Consider the following 20,998-nt stretch of genomic DNA (forward strand, 5'->3'; position numbering starts at 1 on the left):
AGGATCCAAACCCAAGAGAGACTGTCCATGCATGGTGAGGCTAGTTTTGCTCTTCTGGAGTCATTCTCTTTCATCTTTTCTTTATTAGATTTTAAATTAAAGTGCTTGATCATTTTAGCAAGTGACACAGTGAAAAGATGCATACAGAAAAGATTAATCTCTAACATATCATACTTCAGCTCTCGCAGTCAGATAACAAGTGTACACAGTGGCCCTACTGTGAAAACATTTCTGAGGTGGTAAGCTCTCTTCGTGCTCGCTCACCGTCACTGTTATGTGAGAGTTCAATGAGGTTCCATCTGATTTCCTTCCAGAAAACCGGAGCCTTTCATGTAGTTTTGATGAGGTTAGACTGTAGGGAGAAAAAGTGGTGGTTTCGTTTCAGACTCTCCTCATCTCAGCAGGTCAAGTTTAGGTACACATCTCTCTCATAGTTGAGTTCTTTGGAGATGTGCTTAAAAGAAGGCTCATGGAACTTAAGGTTTCTTTTGTATGTAACATCACTAAACCAATACAAGACAAATTTAACATTTGCTTAAAGAACAATTGTTTTCACTAATGTACCTTGGCGGATGAACACAGGCTTTGTGGGCTTTACGAAAAAAATTATTTTCTGTATCCACACTTCCAAGACCAGTCATTTGCACAGAAGAACTGAGCCTATATTTTTTATCTTAGGGGATAGATACTCTAAACAGGCAGTTCTTTGAAGAGTGTGGGGAGGGCCTGGCATCACTCTGTTATCCTAGCTCAGTGGTCGGCAAACTCGTTAGTCAACAGAGCAAAATATCAACAGTACAACGATTGAAATTTCCTTTGAGAGCCAAATGTGTTAAACTTAAACTATATAGGTAGGTACATTGTTATTACAATAACTTAATTAGGGCACTCCTAAGCTGGCCTTTGCTAAAAACTCAAGGGGCCAAAAGCCACTTGTGGCTTTTGAGCAGCGGTTTGCCAACCACTGTCCTAGCTGATCCAAGTTAATCATATTCTGGGGCTTATTGCCATTCTTAACCTACAGCAGAACCAGTGATGTGGTGTGATAAAGTTCTCCACATTTTCCTAAGATTCTGTTAAGGTTCTGCTTCCTGTTGAGAGACACTGTTGATATTTCTGTTTATTTATTTTAAGAAACTGTTTCAGTGTGTATCACCCTTCAGTCTAACATTTGCTCCTGATGATTATTACTATTTTTTTTTGGGGGTGGGGATGTTTCTTGAGTACACTATAGCAATTTTGAAAACATCACTCGATATTCAAAATCTCTTGAAGTAGGTAGAACAGTTTTAATCACCTTCATTTTATAGGTGAAAAATTTGAAGCTCAAAGGTTGCATGAGTTGATCAAGATTCCACAGTTGTTAAAAATGTGAGCTTTGGAGTGTGAAGGGTCTATGTGAGTCTGAGGCTTTAAGGCCTATTGACTTTAACTCTCATGTTCTTCCTTCTTTATAAGCAAAAGCTTCTAGTTGAACAGCTTATTCAGCACTATAAGTCATATTCTAACCAAATAGCTCATGTGCCTAGTGTTTTGTTGCTGCTGTTGTTTTTTGCTACAGTAATGGAAGTGAAGGAGAGTTGGTATTCTGTCCTGAAGAGCATTCTGTGTACAGGGTGTCCCAAAACATGTATACACACTTGAACAGCTGATGCTCAGTTTTGAAAATGAAATGTATCTTAATAAACACTGCCTTAATAATTATTGAAAGTGTGTGTCTATATGTTTTTTGAGACACGCTATATTACACTGTTAATTGTTATCAAAGAAAAGGAGCACCTGAGTTCTGGATTCTGTGACCTTGTAATTGGGCTAGCATGAAAACAAGGAAAAGCAATGATTATAGCAAGATAAAACAAAAAGTAAATTACATAGTTCAAGAAAGAAATAATCTCTGTGTACTCATAACGGGAGTGATTAGCAGATTCTCAGTGGCTCTGACTCCAGTGCTGCCGTGAGAAGGGAGAGGCGGCCTGTGGTGCGCTTGTGGGTGCATTGCCATAGGCACAGCTGGTGCTTTATTCCTGTTCTTCCTCAGCCCACAGATCTTCACCTCACCACTGATCATTTCTCTGAAGAATTTATAGGCGGTTGTTTGCCATCTCCCCAGCGCCCCCGCGATCCTCTGTGGTTGAGTTTGCACACGTTCATATGCATGCTAGGACTCCAGAGGGGCAAACTGCAGCCTAAGCCAAGTTCCTGAGTCATGTGTCAGTAAATGAAATAAACGTCCCGACTGACAGAGCCTGGGACACTGGCAATAGAGAGAGAGAGAGAGACAGAGGAGTTAGAGGTTAGAGTAGTGGGAGATTGAGGTCTGGCCCTTGAAAGCATTCCCTCCCTTCTCCCCCGCTCCTCTTCCCCCCACCCCCCTGAAATTACTTCTTACCTCAATGTGGTAACTTTACCCTTAACTAGAAAAGCATGGCAGGTCCTGGCCAAGCTGGTTAGAGTGTCACCAGAGTTCAACCTCCAGTCGGGAATCAACCAACGAATGCAAACTGATGTCTCTCTCTCTCTCTCTCAAATCAATCAATTTTTTTTAAAGCACTGCAATGGCAACTTGGTTATCAACACATAAGTACAGGGGCATATAGAGTGGATGTACTTGTGGACTTTGTACTCAGTTCCATTGGTCTGTCCACCTTAATAAGACCATTTTATAATTATGAAGCTTTATAACAAGTCTTTATGTCTGGTAATGTAAGTCCTTCAACCTTGTTCTTATTCATCAAGATTACCTGGCTATTCTTGGTTCTTTGAATTTCCACTCATGTTTTAGAATCAACATATCAATTTCCACAAGAAAAGTTGATGAAATTTTAATGGGATTTCACTGAATTTATAGGAACTAGGGATAATTGAAATCTTTACAATATTAAGTCTTCCAATCCAGAAATGTACCAAAAACTCCAAGAAAGGAAATCTACAGACCAGTCTCTTGTGAGCATGATACAGAAATCCTAAATCAAATCCAGCGATATGTAAAGATTTAACATATCATGGTCAAGTCTAACACTGATTTAACATTTTAAATCAATGTAATTCATGTTAATAGAACTAAGGAATAAAATCTTATGGTATCTCAAAAGATGAACTGTGGGACAACTGTAAGAAACGTAACATGCACAGAAGGGCAATCCCAGAGGAAATATTTGAGGCAAAACAGAGAAGTTTTCAAATTTAGTGATAGGCACCAAACCATGCTGTCTCAAACCATAGATTCAGGAAGCTCAGAGAACTGAAAACAGTGGCAATTTGTTGAAAGAATGAGAGAGAATCACTGATCAGCTGCCTCTTGTTCTACCTACTTCTCAAGGCAAATACAATTTTTAAACAATACATATTTTTATTGATGAGAGAGAGAGAGAGAGAGAGAGAGAGAGAGAGAGAGAGGGAGAGAGAGAGGGAGAGGGGGAGGGAGAGGGAGAGGGAGGGCGAAAGAGAGAGAGAAAAACATTGATGATGAAAGAGAATCATGGATCGGCCGTCTCCTACACATCACCCCCACTGGGGGTCAGGCCCACAACCTGGGCATGTGTCCTGACTGGGGATCGAACTATGACCTCCTGGTTCATAGGTCGATGCTCAACCCCTGAGCCATGCGAGCTGGGCTACAATTTTTTTTGTAACGCCCACATTCAGTTTGGTATTAGGTAATATTGTCCACATGAAATTCCCTTTAATCTATTCTATAAACATTTTAGCTACTTTGCTTCAAATATTATCCCTCCTACATTTTCTCTACATTCCTTGTCTATAATTTCCTTTATACATATGTTGAATCATCTAATTCCATCTTCTGGGTCTCTTAATTCTTTCTGTATTTCCATATCTTTATTTTTCTATGCTGAATTACTAGTATATATAAATTTCCCATCTCTATTTTCTAGTTCTCTAATTACCTGTTCAGCTTCATCTACTAGATGTTTAATCCATTTACCGTCCCTTATGGTGGATCATTTCTTTAGGTATCTTGTAATGCTTTATCATGGCCTCATTTTCTTTTCTTTAAAATCTTATTATAAATATGTTTTTATTTCAGAGAGAGGAAGGGAGAGGGAGACATAGAAATATCAATGTCCCCCTTCCATACACAGACTCTGATATATACCTGCCAGAACTAGAAGACCTGAGATCCTATGTCTGTCCCTGACCTCATCCCATGCCCCTGTGTTCTAGAGAAGCTGCTGTTTTCACTGTCACTGCCCACGACTGAGGCGCACACAGCCATTGGCCACCATGCTGTCCTCGGCAACCCATCTCCTCCACTGCCAGGATAGCAGGCCCCAACCCAGGCCCTGCCGCTCGGCTCCTGCTTCCTCCAGGGGCTTACTGGTGTCAGCTCAGATTTTGTGTGCTTCTCTCTGTTTTTCCTTTCCCCATCTATCCCATCTTCTGTGGCTTCTTAGCTTTTATTCACAAGAAACTGGTCACTTATAGACCTTGTGCTCAACCTTTCTGCCCAAATAGGTTTTATCATTGAACTTTTCTTGGACCCATTGTTTGAGGCTCAGGCATGTGAGCCTGGTTAGGGCATCTTCCACCAAAAGAGGGTTTTGCGCTGTGAGGCAGGGCACAGAATTAGAAGGATTCAGCTCTTACCAGGCTCAGCTCCTGGGAGATTGGTCTTTGAATAGAACAAATTTATGGTCTGACTCATGTCCATGCCTAGAGCCAGGGAAATTAAGTGTAATGAGTTCCGTTTCAAGGGGATTTGTGTGTAGGGCATCTGAAACAGTTTGGGAACATGCAAACATTTAATATTTCACAGTAGTGTGTAAAATTATAGCATACTTGTGTGTTGCAAATTGAAGGATTTTGAAAGAAAAACTATGATCTACCCAGATAGTTTATATCTTTCAAGTTATAGATATATCCTGAAATGTTAACACTGTTTCATTCTTTGTGTTTTTCCCTTTCTTCCTAGAATATTTTCCTTCTTGGATATAGTAACTTTGTGCCGATGTGCACAGATTTCCAAGGTAGGGTTATCAACCAGATTTTTCATCAGTAACTCTCAAGCTTTATTAGAATGAGGATGAATTTCAGTTCAAGTAAATAGTTAAAAATTAAAATGTCATCTTTTGTATTTAATTTAATGCACTGTTGTCATCCTATATAATAAAGAGATAATATGCAAATTGACTGTCATGCCCTCACACAAGATGGCCACCACAAAATTGCCTGCAGGGGAGGGCAGTTGGGGGTGACCAGGCCAGCAGGGGAGGGCAGTTGGGGGCAATCAAGGCTGTCAGGGAAGCAGTTAGGCATCAATCAGGCTGGCAGGGGAGTGGTTAGGGGGTGATCAGGCTGGCAGGCAGGCGAGCGGTTGAGAGCCAGCAGTCCCGGATTGTGAGAGGGATGTCCCAGATGGGAGAGGGTGCAGGCTTGGCTGAGGGGACCCCCAGCCCCCACCGTGCACAAATTTCATGCACCTGGCCTCTAGTAATTCCATATTTGATAATAAGCTTAATGTATATCAAGAATATAAGCTTGAAAACACACAGGTTGAATCAAGACTTTCTTTAATGGTCTCAATAAATGTGTCTTTCACCCCAATCCTCCTCCTTTACTCCCACCTCCCAGGCTTGGAATGTCTTAGCCCTGGATGGAAGCAACTGGCAAAAAATAGACCTTTTTAACTTTCAAACAGATGTAGAGGTAAGTTAACTGTGCTTTAGACAAAAGACTTTTTAAAAAAAATTTCTTTATTGATTAAGCTATTACATATGTGTACTTATCCTCCTATTATCCCCCTACTGTCCCCCCAAGACAAAGACTTTTTAAGAAGATAAGTGAACTCCTTCTTTCTGCATTTTTATTGTGTTGCATTTAGATTTAATATTAAGGTGGCAAAAGATAGAATTGAGTGAGGAACTTAGAACATATTTCCATGCATTAAGACTAAAATTCTACTTCTATTTTACTTTACTCTGTATTGGTAACAGATTACTTTTTTCATATTTATGATCTGAGTTTTATCTCTTAGCTTCTCAAAGCCTCACACCTGCCTCGTTAGCACCTGCTTCTGTGATTTAATATGAGGGGACTATTGACAAAAACTTGTTGATTTGAAAGAGCCACTGAGAATTCTAATTCACCGTTAAGAATGGAGAAAGGGCCCAGCCAGTGTGGCTCAGTAGTTGGACATCCACCTATGAACCAGGAGGTCACAGTTTGATTCCCGGTCAGGGCACATGCCTGGGTTGAAGCCTTGATCCCCAATAGGGCACATGTAGGAGGCAGCAGATCAGTGATTCTCAGCATTGATATTTCTCTCTCTCCCTCTCGTTTTCTCTCTGAAATCAGTAAAAATTAAAAATGAATAAATAAATAAAGACTGGAGAAAGGGCAGCAGCACGAGCCAGGAGCGATGCAAGGGTTAAGTGAAGTGTCACACCAGCTCAGCTGCTTGAGCCATGTAATTTCTCAGTGCCTTAGTTTTATTGCCTATAAAATACTCTTAAAAGCCTTTTATAATTCCAGGATTCTAGTATATTTATTTGGAGATATGTATACCTCTATTTAAGAGTAACCCTGCCAAAGCCGGTTTGGCTCAGTGGTAGAGCGTCGGTCTGCGGACTGAGAGGTCCCACGTTCGATTCCGGTCAAGGGCATGTACATTGGTTGTGGGCACATCCCCAGTAGGGGGTGTGCAAGAGGCAGCTGGTCGATGTTTCTCTCTCATCGGCGTTTCTAGCTCTCTCCCTCCCTTCCTCTTCTCCGTGAAATATCAATAAAATATATATTAAAAAAAAAAAAAAGAGTAGTTACCCTGACCAAATGAGAAATTTTATTTTATAATAGCTTTAATATTAATATTCAGTTACTGAGCTTCCTAAATTTCAGGTTATTGTTCTGTTAGATAAGCAACATGAAAAACAAAATTTCTCCCCAACTCCCTTGGTTCCAGGGTCGCGTGGTGGAGAACATCTCCAAGCGCTGCGGTGGGTTCCTGCGGCAGCTCAGCTTGCGAGGCTGTATCGGTGTCGGCGACTCCTCCCTGAAGTGAGTGGGACCTCAGGGACTCACTGGCCGCAGCAGGTCGTAGCTGACGCTTCCATCGGCGAAAATACACCAGGCCTATTGCCTGCTTTTCTTCTGTTAAATTCTTTCCTGGTGATTTGCTTAGAGCAGGAGTGGGGAACCTTTTTCTGCCAAGGGCCATTTGGATATTTATAACATCATTCGGGGCCATCCAAAATTATCGGCTTAAAAATCAGCCTGCTATATTTGGTCACACATTTGGTCACACTGGGCCAGGCCCAGTGATTTTGTGGGTGTCATACAGCCTGCAGGCCCCACCCCCTGGTGTAGTGCAGCGGGAGAAGCAGGACTTTGGAGCCAGCAGGGACAAGAACCCCAAGCTCTTTTGTGTGCACATTCAAGTTTGAGGAGCACTAGTCAACAATAACATATTGTACGCTTACATTTTTGTTTAGTGAATGTATCTCATGTTAAGTGTTCTCTGTCCAATAATATAAAAATTTTAAGTTTGAGGAGCGCTGTTCTAAATGTGAATGGTTATACACGCCCTCTAGTGGCTGCCTAGCAACTTGCAAGGAGTTTTGAAATGGGTTCTCTTTTTAGGACCTTTGCACAGAACTGCCGAAACATCGAACACTTAAACCTCAATGGGTGCACAAAAATCACTGACAGGTAAGGAGGGGTAATTAGTTTGGTTTTTGGCTAATTGGCTCTGGGGAGACAGAGAGGAGAGAAACATGGTTGAGAATATCTTTAGTGCCTCTGCTCTTTTTCAGCACGTGTTACAGTCTCAGCAGATTCTGTGCCAAGCTGAAACATCTGGATCTGACCTCCTGCGTGTCCATTACCAACAGCTCCTTAAAGGGGATCAGGTAAGAGGACCTGTTGTTTGTGGTCAAGAGAAGCCCCCTTAGCTATGAGCACCTCGGTGTATCTGACGCCTTTCTGATGGTCCCCGGGGTCCTCTCTCCCCAGCATTGCTTGTGATTTACTAAACTCAGTGTTGGCAGTGCGTTCTCTACAGGCTAGACCGCACATGCGTGGTTGTGTTTCTGTTCCCTCAGTGAGGGCTGCCGGAACCTGGAGTACCTGAACCTCTCGTGGTGCGATCAGATCACGAAGGACGGCATCGAGGCCCTGGTGCGCGGCTGCCGAGGCCTCAAGTCCCTGCTCCTGCGGGGCTGCACGCAGGTACCGGCTGGTGCAGCCGCCTTACTTCCGAGCGTCTACAGCGAGGGGTGAGCACTTTCCTTGGTGCCCCCCTGTCCTCTCACCTGGTCCCATCCCTCTTGTTTTCTCCGTTCCAGTTAGAAGATGAAGCTCTAAAACACATTCAGAATTACTGCCATGAGCTCGTGAGCCTCAACCTCCAGTCCTGCCCGGTAAGTAGCGTGCCTTTCCGCTGTGCGTGCACCCTCCCGCTCGTGTCCTCCCTCAGAAACTTCCGGGGTCCCCGACGCTCCCAGGCAGGCAGGATGGTCGCCACACCTGACCTCTTATCCTGTGTCCTTCTGTCATCTGTCCACTTGCCACAAGATGAAACAACACTGTAAACAGAAAGGCCCATACAAAACCTCTGACACTTCCCTTGTAAATGATATCGGGGTCTTGGGTTATTGAAGATATTAGGAAGGCTGTCACTAGCCTCATCAATTCATGGTAAGGCCTCAGTGTCTTTTAAAAAAAATATATTTTATTGATTTTTTACAGAGAGGAGGAGAGAGGGACAGAGTTAGAAACATCGATGAGAGAGAAACATCAATCAGCTGCCTCTTGCACACCCCCTACTGGGAATGTGCAACCAAGGTACATGCCCTTGACCGGAATGGAACCTGGGACCTCTCAGTCCGCAGGCCGACGTTCTACCACTGAGCCAAACCGGTTTCGCCCTTAGTGTCTTTTTTTAATTTATAAACTGGGGATGATGACACTTCTCATCTTGTCTCAGTAAATAAAAAGGAACAATAGACATGAGAATGCTTTAGGAATACGGGCCTGTGCCAGGGCAGGTGTCCTTCCAGCAGCGCGCCAGCCGGGAGAAGCTGCGGCTCCTCTCCCTGCCATCGGAGATGCTGTAACTAAGGAGGATGCTTCCTAATCTCCTGGTTTCTCAGGCGAGAAGTCCCTTGCATTCGGGATTTAACGCATGAATCGTTAATCTCTAGAGTCCCTGGTTATGGGAGGTAAAGGAGAAACTATCATATCTTCTGGACATACATTGACCAATGGGCCTGCAGCTGTTCAAAGTCAAACCTTGCATGTAGGCTAGCACTGGCCTTGACTTGAAATCTTATGTAATAAAACCCTAATATGCAAATTGACCAAACGGCTGAATGACACGCACTTACCACCAGGGGGCAGATGCTCAATGCTGGAGCTGCCCCCTGGTGGTCAGTGTGCTCCCACAGGAGGAGTGCTGCTCAGCCAGAAGCCGTGCTCATGGCTGGCAAGCGCAGTGGCAGCACTAAGGAGCAGTGAGCAGGTGGGCAGTAAGGAGCAAGGGGTCCCGGACTGTGAGAGGGCGCAGGCCAGGCTGAGGAACCGTCCCTCCCCTTCTCCCTGCATGATTTTCGTGCACCGGGCCTCTAGTATAACAAATGCATTTTTATCTTCACCTAAATTAGTATATTTCAATAAATATTTTGAATGTTGACTTATCAATAATTTAGTGATTTATTTAATTTTCCCATTATAGACACATAGCATTTATATGGTAGACAACTAAAGCATTAATCTATAGAAACTCAACCAGAAATTAATATCACTTAAGTAAGCTAAGTCTCATGAGCTTTTTATTTAATATGATTTTTAATATGTTGATATGGTGTTTTTTTTTGAAAATCCAATGAATCTGGGAAGGTAAGTGGAATTTTAAAATATTGCTCGCATTAGTAATGCTAGAATATGTTTAAAGCTGTGCAGAAATAACAAATACCCGCCTGCCGAGTACATCACTTTATTTTGTTTAAATTACTAGGCTGCAGTGCTGGTAACTGGCAACCTAGACCAGTGGGCCATCAGTAGATCCCCCGTTTCAGTTCCCTGTGCCTTCTGACCTGCTTCCTGTTTTGGTTCCCAGCGCATTACGGACGAAGGCGTGGTGCAGATCTGCAAGGGCTGCCCCCGGCTGCAGGCCCTCTGCCTGTCTGGCTGCGGCAACCTCACGGACGCCTCTCTATCAGCCCTGGCGCTGAACTGCCCGCGACTTCAGTGAGTGTGCATGCCTTCTGCCTGGCAGCTCAGGCTGGTGGGCCGACCAGGAGGGCTTCCGTCAGAAGGGAAAGGCTTGCCAGCTGGCAGAACAAATGCTGGCGGAGGGGGCAGTGGTTATGCTGTTGTTGGATGGGTCATTGTGGCACCCAGTTCATTTTGGAATGTAGGGGTCATGCTAAGCTGTCCACCACCAGGGAATAGGAACCTTACTGTCTTGATGGACCACCTGATTTGCCTCATCCCGTTGTTATCAGAGCCATCTGATCGTGAGCAGGATGACAGCCTCTCCCCCAAGTGTCACCAGTTTCTCCTCTAATACAGCTGCTGAATGGACAGAAGCGGGTGGGGGTCGCAAGGGAATCCCAATCGCCCTATTTATCATCTCCTAGCCAGAAGGAAAATTTTGTTTTAACAAAAAAAGACTTATTTTTTGATTGGCCACATAATACAGTGAATATGAAGTCTTTAATAATGACAACAAAATACCAGTCATAGTTAACACCTGTTGAACTCTACATTAGGCATTATCTCATTAATGTTCTGCCTTAGGCATTATCTCATTTAATCCTCATCACATCTCTAGGAGGTAGGTACTACTATTGTCACATGTGTTCCCGAGGAGAAACTGACTCCGAACCACATAATTTGTCCTGGATCACATGATGAGTAAGAAAGTAAAACTAGAGCCAAAACCGGTTTGGCTCAATGGATAGAGCGTCGGCTTGGGGACTGAAAGGTCCCAGGTTCGATTCCGGTCAGGGGCATGTACCTGGGTTGCGGGCATATCCCCAATAGGGGGTGTGCAAGAGGCAGCTGATCGATGACTCTCTCTCATCAGTGATTCTAACTCTGTATCTCTCTCCCTTCCTTTCTGTACAAAATCAATAAAATATATTAAAAAGAAAAAGAAAAAAAGAAAGTAAAACTAGAATTTGAACTTGTGGAGTCTGATTTCAAAACGAGCAGTCTTAGCCCCTTCCTATCCAATAGACCAGTGGTCGGCAAACTGTGGCTCAAGAGCCACATGTGGCTGTTTGGCCCCTTGAGTTTTTAGCAAAGGCCAGCTTAGGAGGACCCTAATTAAGTTAATAACAATGTACCTACCTATATAGTTTTAAGTTTAAAAAATGTGGCTCTCAAAGGAAATTTCAATCGTCGTACTGTTGATATTTGGCTCTGTTGATTAATGAGTTTGCCGACTACTATAATAGGCGGAAAAAAGTTGTTTATTATCTTAAATGTATTTTTTATTGATTTCAGAGAGGAAAGGAGAGGGAGAGAGAGGAACAATGATGAGAATCGTTGATCAGCTGCCTCCTGTCTGCCCCACCCTGGGGATTGGGCTCTAACCTGGGCATGTGCCCGGACCAGGAACCAAACAGTGACCTCGTGGCTCACAGGTTGATGCTCAGCCGCAGAGCCACACTGGTTGGGCTTGTTTTATTATTTTTTATTTGCCAGTGAAACTGGTTTCTCATGCTTGTATCAGTTACATCTCATATAAAGGTTTCTATTTTTGTCTTTTGCCTATTTACTGTTGATTAGGAAAGATTCTAGATACTTTTGATATTTCTGCATAAAAGGAATCTATAGGATTAAAACTTGTCAGTTTCAAATCATTGCTATAAAGCGTTTAACTTAAAAAATGTTATCTATGCATTCCTCCTATTAAGCATGGGTATTGAGAACTGACTCTGTCCCTCACTGGCTATACATTTTTAAGTTTTCCTATATGGTAACTTGAGAATTTCAGTAAATGCAATATTTATCATGATTTTTAAAAAATATATTTTATTGATTTTTTTTTACAGAGAGGAAGAGAGAGGGAGAGTTAGAAACATCGATGAGAGAGTCATCGATCAGCTGCCTCCTGCACACCCCCATCGGGGATGTGCCTGCAACCAAGATACATGCCCTTGACCGGAATCGAACCCGGGACCTTTCAGTCCGCAGGCCAATACTCTATCCACTGAGCCAAACCGGTTTTGGCTTTATCATGATTTTTTTTGAGTAAAAGTTCATTTTAATTATGTTTAAAGACAACAATATGGGGGAAATGTTTAAAAACAGCAGCAGCAGCAATGTACTGTACTGGGGAAGATTCCTGGGTTTATCATCTGCATTTCAGATGGGACTTTGGGATTCAGGGCAGGTCCCATTCCTCCCTAAGCTTTGTTCTCGGCCTTCCAGTGGGCACAGTGTCTGCGTTTACAGCTTAGGCTGTTTCTGAAGCAAGAGTGTCTAGGAGCCTCAGAGGATGCGTTTCTGTTGCTGACCAGTCGCTGTTTTTTCTCCTTTCCCAGGATTTTGGAGGCTGCCCGGTGTTCCCATTTGACCGATGCAGGCTTTACACTCTTAGCTCGGGTAAGCGGAGGCTGTAAAAACCAATCCTCACTCTGATTCACCCCCTCATTCAGAGTGACTGGGAGTGGCTTGGAGGGTGGGAAAAGTAACAGGCACCAAGTAGAGTCCTCAGGGTGCGTTGTGCCTTTTTCCCAGCTGGTCAGAAAGCTAGGGCGGTCCTAGAGGGATGTGTAGTGGGTCGGGTGGGACCACAATAGAGAAGCCGCCGCCCTGGGAGGAAATGGCCTTCCTTACACAGACCCCGACCACCCACCAGCCTCTCGGTGCTTCCCCACTGGGCTGAGCTCTGCCTTTGCAACTGCAGACTCCTGTGGGCCCCTGGCCTCTGCCAGTAACCCTCTCCTGGGGCTGCTGGCACATTCCTCCTGCACTGCCCTCAGCTGCCCAAACTGTGGCTCAGCGCCCCACTGAGGCCCTCAAAGGCCCTGTTCTGCGCTGGCACCTGTGAGGACTGGGCAGCTACCTTCCCAGGATGCGAGGAGATGCAGCCGGGGCAGCCCTACTCCCATTCCCAAATGGATGAGATTCAAAGGGCGCCTGCTTATGGGGCACTGTGGGAACAGGGCAAGCCCCTAGGACTGCCCTCACACCAACTGCGTGGTGAGGGATGTCTGTGGACTCTTTCAGAATTGCCATGATCTCGAGAAGATGGATCTGGAAGAATGTGTCCTGGTGAGTGGACCCCCTATGCCCTGCCGGGCTGCCCCTCAGCCCCTGACCGACAGCCAGGAGTAGCCAGGCACGCTGCTGGGCTGTTGTTCACGCCCTCCTTGCATAGGGTCAGGGCTGGGGAACTCATGAAGGCCCTGGCAGTGGAATGTGTAAACTTTGGACTGCCCTCAGTCATCAGCCAGCCACAGCCCAGAGGTTCAAGGTGGCTCCATTTAAAAAAAAATCAAAAAAAAAAATCTTATTTTCACAGAACGAGAGAGAAAAATAAGCTTACATGTCTAGGATGAAGTGACGACATGCAATACTGGGGGACCCTCCTTGTCCACTCCCCTTTTGTCCAAATCCTACCCATGGCCCCCTTGGGTTCCAAGGGACTGAAGAAAGCTTTGTCTCCAGCAGTGGGCAGACGAGGTTGCTGGTGAATGAGGGGCCCCTGCCTGAGTGAGATGAGTCTTTTATTCTCTTTTGCTCCTTGATGCTCATGTTCAGAAGCCAGAGTCAGGTGTTAAGTTCTGGTGTAGCAGCCACACTAACCCAGCGTGTCTCTCTCCAGATAACCGACAGCACGCTCATCCAGCTCTCCATCCACTGTCCTAACCTGCAAGCCCTGGTGAGTCCGAGTGAACAGTGCGACACTGTCTACCTCACCCAGTGGGGATCGGGGTTTCCTTCCCGGAAGATTCCATCATTCTTGGTTCCAAAGGTCTATAGGTTGGGCTAATGTGGGAGACAAGGTATCTAAATGTTACTGTTTCTCTTTAGAATAGGAACCTAATTTAGGGGCTCATGCCCTTATCACTTACGTTCCAGTTCAGTCAGGTAGAGTGAGAATTATAATAGTATGTTAACGTGATATAACCTCAGGGGAAAGATGCAAGGCCATCCTTGAGTTATATTTGCACTTCATATCTGCACATAGAAAATCCCTTCTCCATATATGCATGTATACGGAAAAGGAACTAGAATATATTCAAGCGGTCTAAATGAGCAGTGGCAAGTAGCAGTGCACCCCATGCACCTCACACCCAGCTGTTTGGAGTGGGGAGTGGGATGGAATCCTGCTCCTGGAGCAAAGCCCTGGACACTGTGCTACCTACACTCATTCAATCCCACCCACAGCCCGGAGAGACTCAGGCACTGTGGGCACGATTTTATCTGAGAGAAAAGGAAGCTCAGAGCCGTTAAGGAACCTGCCCAGAGTTACACAACTGCCAGGGTCTTCCCAGTCCTGAGATACACAACAGATTTCCTTATGCCAGTGTTCTTTGTTGTCCCTGAAGCTGGCTCTTCTCTCAAAGGCTAGAATTTTAACACCATCAAAGCTCCATTTGGCCTCAAATTACTCTCCCCACCAGTTTCCTTATTTTCACATTCACTCTGGGACTTTTTTGAGTTTGGAGTAGGAAAAAAAACCTAAAACAAACAAACAAAAAACACTAAAAAAAAAAAGGAATTTGGGGTCAAATTTCAGACATTAGTCATGAATCTACTTGTACCATTCTCTAAGCTGTTTCACCTACATATTACAGATGATTTTGTAGTCTGATATCTCTTCTCCCCAGTTGATTCAGATTTCATATAAATGAGATCATAAGGTATTCATCTCTGACATTTCACTTAGCACAATGCTCTCAGGGTCCATCCATATTGTCACAAATGGCAAGATTTTTTTTTTTTTAATGGCTGAATATGCCACTGTATGTGCATCTATCTCACATTTTCTTCACGTATCTGATAGTCACTTACGTTGTTTCCACTTCTTGCCTGTTGTCATCAATGCATATATATATCTTTTTGAATTGTTTTCATTTTCTTTGAAAACCGCAAAAGTGAAATTGCTGGATCATCTCTAATAATTGTATTTAAAAAAATTTTAACAAACCTTCTAGTTTTCACTAGTAATTGCACCAATTTACATTCCCACCAATGTAAAAGGGTTCCCTTTTTCCATTCTCATCAACACTGATTTCTTGTTTTTACAAATCATTCTATCAGGTGTGTGTTTTTATGCCAATACTGGACTGTTCTGGTTACTATAACTTTGTTAATCAGCTTAACAATAACCCACAACCTTCGGACCAACTTGGTTACTATAACTTTGTAATGTAGTATGATTTGGAGCATGCCTCCAGCTTTGTGCTTCTTAAGATTGCTTTGACTTATTAGGGTCTTTTGTGGTTCTATGCATTTTAGGATTGATGTTCTGTTTGTGAAAAATGTCATAGGATTGCATTGAATCTGTAGATTGCTTTGGGTAGTATGACCATTTCAATATTAACCCTTTGCACTCCGAACCATCTTGGACATTGGCTACCAGCTACAAACTCAATTCCCGTAATCACTAATAAACTGCAGTCTCCCCTGAGAGGGGACATCTGAATGATATGCTAGAATTCCGATGCCCCCTGAGAGGAGACAGCGGAGTGCAAAGGGTTAATTTTCTAGCATGGAATTTGTGTCCTCAATTTCTTTCATCTATGCCTAATAGCTTTCAGTATATAGGCCTTTTACATTCTGGTTAAATTTATGTGTTTTTTGTGTTTTTCCAGAGAAGAAGGGAGAGGGATAGAGAGTTAAAAACATTAAGAAACACCAATCAGCTGCCTCCTGCACACCCCCTACTAGGGCTATGCTCACAACCAAAGTACTTACCTTGACTAGAATCGAACCTGGGACCTTTCAGGCCAACGCTCTATCCATTGAGCCAAACCGGTTAGAGCTAAGTGGGATTTTCTTAATTTCTTTCTGATTATTAGTGTATAGAAATGTAACATATTTTTGTATATTGTTTTTGTGTCCTGCAACTTTACTGAATGGTTTGTTAGTTGTATTGTGTATCCCACCAGGCTGCAGCTGATCGGCCTTTCACTGAAAGACAGCTCCTGTTGGTTCTTTGTGCCCTCGAGGGGGCAGCTGTTTAAGAACTCTTTCTCTGTTGCTTACAGTCCTGGGCCACCAAAGCCAAGGGATGTAGGTGTCCCCTGGCGGCAGCCACAATAACGGGGCCACAGACATGTAGACAATGGTGCCCACCAGGAAAGGAAAAGCAGCTCTGTTTTAAATGGCATCTTCCAGGTAGAGAAAGGCAGGAATGCAAAGATGGCACCCACTAGTCTCCACCTCCAAAGCTCGGCCGCCCTAGCTTTCCCCCACATGCGTGTTAATCAGATGCCTAACCCTCAGGCTGGTGCTCCTCCCCCTTTGCCCAAGGTCCCTCTACTGGCCGTTCCCACGCTGAGCCCTGGTGCAGGGGATCATTTATGATCTGCTGCAATCTTGTGGCTTTGAGCCTGTTGGTTTTCAAAGCTAGTTCTTTTGGGGGCCTGTCACTCAGGTGTCTTAAAAGTCAGGGGGCAGGGGCAATGTGGGTTTTTAACCCTTCCCTCCCCAGGGAGAAGCTCCAGGTTTGGGTGCACCCTGACTCTTGCACTGCAAGTGGCTTTTATGGTGAGATTGTGTCCCAGCCCCTCCTACTTGTCACAGGCCTTCCCTCATGGTCCAATGTGTAGGGGGCACTAAGCCAGTTTTTAGGCTATTTTTCAGAGGAAGTTGTTCAAGTGTAGCTGTAGATTGTACGTGGAGGTGAGCTTAGGATTGAACCAGACCATCCCCGGCAATTCTGACTTGCTTTTATATTCAGGAAGTGAGAGAAACCACTCCCCAGCTGCAGTAGTCCCAGGGCCAAAAGGCCCAGGCTTTGTATTGACCCTGTAGATACGCGTCTGCTCCCTGCTTTTCCCAGGCCATAGCATTGGAATGAGGGTGCTGCAAAAACGTTGTCCTCTCCCTGCTGCAGAGCCTGTCCCATTGTGAGCTCATCACAGATGATGGAATCCTGCACCTGAGCAATAGCTCCTGTGGCCAGGAGAGGCTGCAAGTACTGGAATTGGACAACTGCCTCCTCATCACCGACATGGCCCTGGAGCACCTGGAGCACTGCCAGGGCCTAGAGCGCCTGGAGCTGTACGACTGCCAGCAGGTGACCCGCGCAGGCATCAAGCGGATGCGGGTAGGTGTGGATGGGAGCCGTACACATGGCACCTTTTTTTTTTTTTAAAATATATTTTATTGATTTTGTACAGAGAAGGAAGGGAGAGAGAGAGCTAGAAACATCGATGAGAGAGAAACATAGACCAGCTGCCTCTTGCACACCCCCTACTGGGGATGTGCCTGCAACCAATGTACATGCCCTTGACCAGAATTGAACCTGGGACCTTTCAGTCCGCAGACCGATGCTCTATCCACTGAGCCAGACCGGTTGTGGCACCTGGCACAGTTTCTAAGCAAGCAACAAACAAACAAGAATCCACATGCATGTTCTAACACTCCCAAGTCTAAATGTCTCCTGAGACTTTAGAAATTCCTTAACCAGCCTGGGTTCCACGTAGTCTGGTGATCAGCACTTACAAGAAAGGTGTCTGAGGTCATTACCAGTAGGAGGTAGATGTGGTCTTGGCTAATTTCCAGGAGAGAGCACTTAATAGAATGTGGCTTGCTTTTTCTACAATAGTAATCTACATTGTTTTCTTGAACATGCTACGTTTTTAACTTTGCATTTACAGACCAAAGCTGCCCCAGGATGCTACAGCTGGCGGGAACTCCACTGGGGGCCAGTGACTACCCAGGGGCAGAAATATTCTTGGTTTTCCTTTGTCTTTGAAGGTGCTTAGGGGATGGATTATGTAAACAGGAGTAGCTCTAGCCTACCCCGAAATTATTTTTTATTTTATTGATTTTTTTTTACAGAGAGTAAGAGAGAGAGAAACATCAACCAGCTGCCTCCTGCACACCCCCTACCGGGGATGTGCCTGCAACCAAGGTACATGCCCCTGACCGGAATTGAACCTGGGACCTTTCAGTCCGCAGACCAACACTCTATCCACTGAGCCAAACCGGTTTCGGCCCGAAATTATTTTTGCACTATTTGCCTGATAGTAAAGGAAAGCCAATTCCCCGTGGAGAACTACGGGCTTTTCTAGGACTGTTTATAATTCCAAAAATAGCAGTGACAAGATTATTCCACCTTTTTCTTCTGTTTCCAGGCTCAGCTCCCTCACGTCAAAGTCCATGCCTACTTTGCACCTGTCACCCCACCGACAGCAGTGGGAGGCAGTGGCCATCGGCTGTGCAGGTGTTGTGTCATTCTCTGACAGAGCTGCGGGGCCCAACTCCAGAGAAGACCTGAGTCTCCCCTCCCTTCTCCATGGTCACCGAAATCTGTTGCTTCTCCATTGGGAAAGGTATTTACAGGTAAAAGACTTCTGTAGGGATTGCAGTAACTTTGGCGATAAGTTTTGACTTTGTAGTTTGCTGCGATACAATCAAATCAAGCCTTGTCAGTAAACACACAGCAAGAGTGGATTCAGTGCAGCCAGGACCGTGCAAGAAACCGGGTTTCTTAACAAGGTGGGTTTACCTTCCTAGTGGCAAGCGTTCTGTTCTCAGCTTTGTCAGCATTCCTCAGACCATCAGTGTTAGCACAAAAACGAAGCTGTTGATTTCTGATAATTAAGATAGTGGCCTACTTTTAATTCACAACAATTCCATTTTGTCTAGCAGGGCTTTCCCACTTTGATGTACCTTTATCAAAGTGACTGTACTGCAAATTCGTAATACCTAATAGTTTTGTATGTGGAAGGCATGTTAAGAAGTTTCTATGAGACACCAAAGAAATGAGGACTCTACACTGGGTGAAGCTGGGTCTTCACCTATTTGTCAACTTGGGGACCAAAACTAAACAGTAAACTCAGAGTTCATGTTGCCTGTTTGGAAATTAGAAGCTCTGGTGTAAGCTACAGCACAGTTTTATTATAGGAGAAAAGCAATAGAATTGAATAAGGCTTCAGTTATAATAAAAAATGAATGGATGCATGTAGAATGGGTGTAATTTTTTCCAAGTTTATTTTAAAATCTTAGAAATCAAGTTACACCAGAACTAGTCAAAAGTTTTATACATTTAAAACTCAGATCAGTCAAGTGTTGGCACCTTTTAGATTCAAAATATAAAAATGAATAAAACCATTTGCAACACTTAAACCAGAGGGTTTTATTGCTATAGATAGTCTATGGCAGGGAAATCTGAGCAAAAAAAACTTTCCAAATTCAAATCTTCCTAATGTTACCTAAGCATCTGATAAGATGATCTAGTTTCTGCCTGTGCTGTCCACATTTGTGATCTTTCTTAATTAAAACTAGGAACCCATCACCACCCTTCCTAGCCTGGAATCCAGAGCTTGTGAGAAGTGAAACAGTAAACGAGGTGTTCTTTTCCTAGGACTAGCAGTACTTCTAGGTGGGCAGTTTTAGAGGTATTCAGGACACAATACCTCAGCTGCTTCTAGGAAGAGAGGGCTTACCTAGAACTCCTTAAGTCAATTTAATGGGATTATCAGAATAAGCATTCAAGTCTTGATTTTATTGCTTTATGATATACTCTGGTATTCACAGGTCTAAAAATTGTGTGTATGCCACAGTAGTTATTTAAATATACATTTGCAACACCGTGTGGGGGAGAAATGACTGATGCTATTTAAATAAAACAAAACATATACCACAGACCTGCTTCAGTGATTATGAATTAGTTTCTATTTTATGGAAATGGGCCTTCTATACATTATCTCCCTTGAGCCAGGACACAATCTATCACAACTACTTTTCAATGACCCATTTATAACAGAAGAACCTCTAATAAAAAAGTTACTGGAATAACATTACCTCTCCGTTGCAGCAGCTTTGAGAAAACCACCTGGGTCTCAACCTTTACAACATTTGGACTGGTGTGTCCTCAGAACACACATGTGGAGCCTCTGTCCTGCGGCAGGAGCTGGGATTTCAAAATGACACACACACTTGCAAAACAATCGGAAAACATTTATTATACTGAAATGTATACATCCTACTATTAAAAAAACAAAGTAGCAAATCTGCTGGTGCCATAATTTAACTTATTTCACTGGGACAGACTAATGCTCAACACCAGTTGGTGTGTGATTTCAAGTTTGATGAGTTTTTTTTACTCCACTTCTAAACCCTACGAGGAACTCAGAAAAGCACACAGCATTGAATAACATTTATTGTTCCATAAGTCTTGAGACTCAAAAAAGGAATGCTAAATCAACAAGCAAAACTAAAACAACAGAAACTCTCTTCTTTCCCAAGTGATTGGTACAGAAAACGTGCTCATACAAAAGCAAAGGGAACACGACAGAAAGGAAGGCTCTCCTGCTTTGTGGCCTATAAGAGATAGCTATTTTAAAACCAAAGATGGAAACAGACACAGTGCTTCTTTGTATTAGACACCCCCCCTCCCCAATGAATAGAACAGTCAAGCTTTAAATCACTGAAGTAGTTCATCTTCTAGGAAAGATATTAAATTCAAAATGACTCATTCCTATTTCTGCCCAAACAAAGGATCAAATAATACATTCAAAACCAAGACACCTGGGTAAATGGACAGAGATGCTATAATTAAAATAGAATTGGAGTTTAAAAACAAGCTGGGTGTGCTACACCACAGGCCTTACCAGTTCTTGCTGAGGAATTTTGGGAAAGGCTTTAGACAAAGGGAAGAGAAAAAGTAGGAAAAATTGCAAAAACAGAGGGTTCTCTTTGTTAAATACACTGGCTGACAAGTTGGTTTTGTGAAAAGAGACTTTTTTATAGAAAAAGAAACAATAATGTGGTGTATAAAAAGCCTCTAAATAATCAGCAGAACGTTTACTCATGATTGTACCAAAGCTCAATATTTGAGAAGTGTAAG

The 20,998-nt window shown here is 43.7% G+C and overlaps 1 protein-coding gene and 1 long non-coding RNA gene across 5 annotated transcripts in view; one reads left to right on the forward strand and one right to left on the reverse strand.

The window, feature by feature from the left end:
- The window catches only part of FBXL2 (F-box and leucine rich repeat protein 2), a 54,101-nt gene that overhangs the window by 18,562 nt on the left and 14,541 nt on the right, over positions 1 to 20,998 (forward strand). Inside the window, exons 3-15 of one of the 4 annotated variants that reach the window (XR_006741149.1) lie at positions 4,931 to 4,985; positions 5,590 to 5,664; positions 6,917 to 7,011; positions 7,594 to 7,662; positions 7,767 to 7,862; positions 8,055 to 8,181; positions 8,298 to 8,372; positions 10,070 to 10,200; positions 12,507 to 12,567; positions 13,195 to 13,239; positions 13,793 to 13,849; positions 17,036 to 17,248; positions 18,282 to 18,489. Coding sequence is in view for 3 of the 4 variants with exons in the window: in XM_036431771.2 (XP_036287664.1) it covers positions 4,931 to 4,985; positions 5,590 to 5,664; positions 6,917 to 7,011; positions 7,594 to 7,662; positions 7,767 to 7,862; positions 8,055 to 8,181; positions 8,298 to 8,372; positions 10,070 to 10,200; positions 12,507 to 12,567; positions 13,195 to 13,239; positions 13,793 to 13,849; positions 17,036 to 17,248; positions 18,282 to 18,389 (1,207 nt within the window). In the remaining variant the exon portion in view is untranslated. Of the gene's footprint in view, positions 1 to 4,930; positions 4,986 to 5,589; positions 5,665 to 6,916; positions 7,012 to 7,593; positions 7,663 to 7,747; positions 7,863 to 8,054; positions 8,182 to 8,297; positions 8,373 to 10,069; positions 10,201 to 12,506; positions 12,568 to 13,194; positions 13,240 to 13,792; positions 13,850 to 17,035; positions 17,249 to 18,281; positions 20,544 to 20,998 lie in introns of those variants that run through there. The other 3 variants (XM_036431771.2, XM_036431770.2, XM_036431772.2) reach the window with 3 other exon arrangements.
- On the reverse strand, positions 16,781 to 17,946 carry LOC123652066. Its single transcript, XR_006741150.1, has 2 exons — positions 17,514 to 17,946; positions 16,781 to 17,280 (listed from the first exon to the last, which is right to left on the reverse strand). It is a non-coding gene; the product is annotated as an uncharacterized LOC123652066 (long non-coding RNA).

Source organism: Pipistrellus kuhlii, unplaced genomic scaffold (assembly GCF_014108245.1).
Source record: "Pipistrellus kuhlii isolate mPipKuh1 unplaced genomic scaffold, mPipKuh1.p scaffold_m20_p_11, whole genome shotgun sequence".
NCBI classification, from domain to species: domain Eukaryota; kingdom Metazoa; phylum Chordata; class Mammalia; order Chiroptera; family Vespertilionidae; genus Pipistrellus; species Pipistrellus kuhlii.